The following is a 4821-nucleotide window of genomic DNA, read 5'->3' as shown; positions in this document are numbered from 1 at the left end:
GACACACGATTTTATGTCCTTCGAACATTTTGGACTTAGTAAAAAGGCATGAATTAGGTATGGCGTTTATAGTAGAGCCGCCACTTTATGCGGTACCAATAAAACTCCATTATAAGTTGTAGGAAGTGTTTTCTTTCTTCTTGTAAACTTTTCTTTAAAAAATATGTATAATTTGTTTTCAGGTTATATTACTGTTCCTCGCGCTTAACGTCCAACGGGCCATTTAATAATCATTTAGGTAAGTATTTTTCATTTTAAAAACATAATTATGATGTAATAATTATAGGTACTTATTTTCTTTGTAGGTCTTGAGTCAAAGTTTTCAAATTACTATTATTATTATTGAAATAAAAATAAAAGTTACTAACCAAAAAAAAAAAAACCGTGTGCACATATTATAGTAAAAAGTTTATTTGAAACCGTTTTTCTGAATAAAAGTTTGTTTGAAAAATTTTACATTTTTGTCAGGTAGTTTAATGTTTATGAATTTAAAAAACGGCATGTCTGTTATGCCACTCTGTTATGTCATTGATGCTGTTTCTGGACGCCATATTTTGCAGACTCTTATGAGTCTTACAAACTAAGGGTTTTTATAGAAACATTGCTTCTCAAGTTAGATTGGTGGTATACAATTTTTGAATACAATATATATGTATAGTTTACTTTGAGGATTACGTTTACTACTTTATGTATTTATATAGTATTTGTTTTTTAATACAAATTTTGCAGAGATCTTCTGAAATCTCAACTTGCAGTCAGCCCTCGCGCTATAGACGCGTGTAATCGATTTATGTACGTAATTTAGTTAAAAGTTTTTTAGTCCCGACGAGATGTTTTTAAGTTTAATATTTTACTTGATTTACTTTGTAAGTGTTTTATGTAAACTCGATTGAAAAACAAATGAACTTCCTCGAGAACAAAGTTGTTTCCTGTAACGAAACGTTTACATTGATAATGACTTGAGCATAACTTCATTGAAATTCAGTCGAGCCTTTTGAGTAATATTCTATTGATAATTGTGTAACAAATAGTGTAAATTTTAGCCTGGTAACGCATGACCAAATTCAGGGCAGGCGTTATGAAATATTTGTCGACTGAAAAATGTATGACTTGTAATTTCTTAAAACTACTATATTTAAATATACAAAAATCCTGTTTTTTATGTACGGTAGTTAAGGCGCACAACAATAGCTTAGGCAAAAAATTATGATTTAATAAATATAAAAAAAAAAAATAGTATGTTCAAACCAGTTATAGCGGTTTAGAAGATATCGTGGGACCAGCAAAAATGTACTTAAAATTTAATATTTAGTCTTGTGCAAGGTGGATACGATATGGGTTGATCGTCTGTCTATAAAAATGTACTTTCATAGTTACCTATTTATCATTATTAACAATATAATGAAAACATTTCATTACCTGTTGACTGTTGATTCACACACACGTAGCAACCTAGAAACTGACTACGGCCAAAGTGTAAATTTACCCTATTTTTGGGGGTTTTCCTTAATAAAAAAAAATTTGACTACAGATTTTTGAGAAAATTGTATATGTTATAGTTCCATTTTAGACCTACCTTCGGTCTAATTTTCTAATCTAAATTTTTAAAACTTTGCTTGAAAAAGTGAAATAAAGAAAAAAATTCTAACCCTTCTAGGGGAAAGGGTTTATGATATTTTTTTGGTTTGTTAATGTTTATCGATAGTACTATGTTTAAGGAACAATTCATATACATTTGGAACATTTTCGACTATTTTTAAAAAAGTTATAGAGCATCGTAATTTTAAGTTGAAAAATTTGTAAATTTTTTGGGTGTTTTTCTCGATTTTGATGGGGAAGGGGTGACTTTTGATTTTTGGCCTGTTTAAGTACCTTCCAGGTATGATTTCTGATCTATAAAGTTGTAACACGAAGAAATCGGTTCAGCGGCTTACGAGACATTAACGGTCAAAACATTTTTTTATAACTTATGTGTTAGTTGGGTTAGTTGTTTCAACTATGTTTTTAACCCTGTGACCAATTGACCGTTGACACGGTTAACGGCTCTTAAACTTTAAAAGTCATGTATTATATTTTTGCAAAAACAACTTGCATATATTATTTACTTTGGATTTTCTTTACGAGTAGAGTTGCGATTTTTCGCGTGTTCGCAAAATAAACAAACACCGTAACATCGTATTGTAGCTGTGGAAAACAAGTTGTTTTTTTCAAACCGTGTTCTATTTATTTAAACCGTAGTAGGCACCCTATTGTTTGCAGAAATTATACCGGATACTTATTTTGTAAATACCTCTTCGTTCAAACACAGCGTTACCGGGCGGGCTCGATATTATTATTATTATTTAATGGAAGCTGTTTTGCTACATTTCAAATATTTACAACGTGACGGCATAGCAAACGGATGGGGGGGGGGGATTGATGAAAATTAAAAGCTCAAACCCTGAGAAATGTTTAAAACGTTTTGCCTGCCTATTTATATGGAATTAAAAATGTATGTCGCACATCAGATGGACCATCCTGTATGTATCACCCTGCGAATACCCAGTCGCGCGTTTGTGTTGCTTATACCATAGCTGTGTGGCTAGCACACACAACGTCTTTTGAACTGAACCAACATACGTCACTACCAAAGTATAAACGTATCCAGGCCAAACTTGTAATACGTGTAATAAAAGTGCGTCGTGGAATAAATCAAGTATACAATATCCGAGTGTGTTGGTCGAATGTTAAGACTGTTGGTTGTAAAATACATGTAAAATGGCTTGGCGAATTGTGGTTCTTGCGTTGATGCTGTTAAACGAGGCTTCGAGTGCACCAAATACTCAATCTTCCAAACGACTCGACAAACCGAATACTTATCCGGAAAAGTTACACTGTTTTTGTTCGAGGTATGTGCTGCATTATTTCAGACTAAACGCAATTGTCTTCAAAAATAAAGTAGGAGTCGATATCGCGGACAAGAATGATTCTTACGCGGGTATCAGATCATCTTTCGACGGCATGGACTATTACGACCAACTACTTCGGTCCCAGGGACATATCGTTATGGCCATGCTCGATGAACTCAGAAAGGCCAAGTCCGATTGCAAACCGCCGGACGATCTGATGCGAGTGAATTTGTACATAAACAATACGAGAGACAATCTTCGCGTGCGTGTCGACCAAAGCGCAGCATCATTTCATCAACATAAACTCATCAAGGGATACAAACACTTTTACAAGACGATGACAGAAGCGCTTTCGAAGTTCATAAACGACGGCAAGTGCTTGAGTACACATAAAATCACCGACCAAGACGACGAGAACGAGCGAAACAAATTGGAAGCGATAAAAAAATTGATAAACAAGTCGCTACCGGAACTGTACGAATTAAACAAGGCTTTGTCGATACTGGAGGCCAACAGACAACAATTGGAAACGATTTTCGAGGCGACGCTCGGAGACGAAATGTATCTTGACTTTAAACCCGACCGTTTGCTATTCTTGTCGTTGGTGGACTTAGATTCGGAGTACTTGCGTATGGTGTCTGTCGACAAAGGACAAACAAAGAATAACTCTGCCGGCGACGAGAAAATTATTTTGGACGATTCGTTGATGGTGAGTAAAGTCCGTACAAGTTATCAGTTTGGCGATCGAAGTTTTGCGAGTATAACCGACCTGTTGATTTTGGTCCGACCCATCTTCCACCAGGACTATGTCATTTCATTCCAGCAACATGTAATGGCCGCTGCCTTACAACCCGTGTCGATGTGCCTGGGTGAATATCTCTCGGCACTCAAGAGGTTGGTCGATGCAGACACGACGAAACAAGACCGCAGTGTCATTATAATGTACGACTCGCACACAGACAAGTTGAGGACTGGAGCCCAGGATTTGTGTAAGCATTTAAACTCGTTGATAAATTTGGAAATGTTCCCCGAAAGCGTACAGGAATACCTAAAGTATATGTCAAACGAAACCTCCGAAGTGATAGAGTTTATCAACGGGTATTCCATTATTTCCGACGATACTAGATCTGAATTTACCAGCGGTGTTATAAATCTTATTATCGAAAAGATATCTCAGTCGATGCGCTTAAGCCACATGAAGTTCATGATCAACGTGAAAAGCTTCAGTTTCGTTGATAGAGACGATGTAGCTAAGGTTCTCATTGGCCTTAACGACAAAATAAAAAAAATCGGCGCTTATGTTGCCAATTTGGAAAGATACAAATATATGTTTCTAAGAGGACTGAAAATTTACGATCATAAAAATATGTTTGTAACTCAAAATGTTGACATACAGAATACAAAACATTTAGGTAAGTCGTTCATCAGAACCATCTTAGGGCTGGTACCATTAACTTTTGAATATAACGCATACCAATTTATTCCAATTTCGACTTATGGTTTTAGGTTACAAAGTTGTCAAAAACGATCTTGATAACCCACCAATAATCCAACTGATTTAATGTTGGGTGAGTATTTTTTTACCATTATTACAATGTGTACAATGATTTTTTATTTTATTAATTCATACGATTAATGTATTTTATTTTAATATGTTCAACATATATATTTAATTATAAATCACTTTTTTAAAAATTCATTTGATATTTAAATCACCAATACTATATCTGTAAGAAAATGTATTCTGCACATTATTCAAATTGCACTTCATATTATCTATGTTATCTATTAATATATTTTATGCACTCATTTATTGACCGTTTACAGTTATTGGCTACTATTATCTATAACCACATTACCATTGTATCGTCTTAACCATTCACCCGTTTCAATTAAGTAGTAGGTGTACTCATTTAAATAAGTAGAAGACCAT

General features: G+C 34.4%; 1 protein-coding gene across 1 annotated transcript; it reads left to right on the top strand.

Moving 5' to 3' along the window:
* Nucleotides 1-2647: 2647 nt before the first annotated feature.
* Nucleotides 2648-4489, top strand: LOC126846044 (uncharacterized). The gene is made up of 2 exons (XM_050585127.1): nt 2648-4300; nt 4395-4489. Exons 1-2 carry the CDS (start codon nt 2758-2760, stop codon nt 4448-4450), a joined length of 1599 nt encoding a protein of 532 aa, XP_050441084.1. The 5' UTR covers nt 2648-2757; the 3' UTR covers nt 4451-4489.
* The last annotated feature ends 332 nt before the right edge of the window (nt 4490-4821 follow it).

This window comes from Adelges cooleyi, unplaced genomic scaffold, assembly GCF_023614345.1.
Source record: "Adelges cooleyi isolate 19-005CV unplaced genomic scaffold, UGA_ACOO_1.1 ACOO_flye_CR_arks_rails_tigmint_CR_PRNA_842, whole genome shotgun sequence".
Taxonomy (NCBI): domain Eukaryota; kingdom Metazoa; phylum Arthropoda; class Insecta; order Hemiptera; family Adelgidae; genus Adelges; species Adelges cooleyi.
This window is presented reverse-complemented; position numbering and strand designations above follow the sequence as displayed.

What these genes read in the sequence shown, in the direction of transcription:
- LOC126846044 (XM_050585127.1), top strand. Translation starts at nt 2,758, where the DNA reads ATGGCTTGGCGAATTGTGGTTCTTGCGTTGATGCTGTTAAACGAGGCT. An exon ending in ACAGAATACAAAACATTTAG is followed by an intron (nt 4,301 to 4,394) that starts GTAAGTCGTTCA and finishes TTATGGTTTTAG; the next exon opens with GTTACAAAGTTGTCAAAAAC.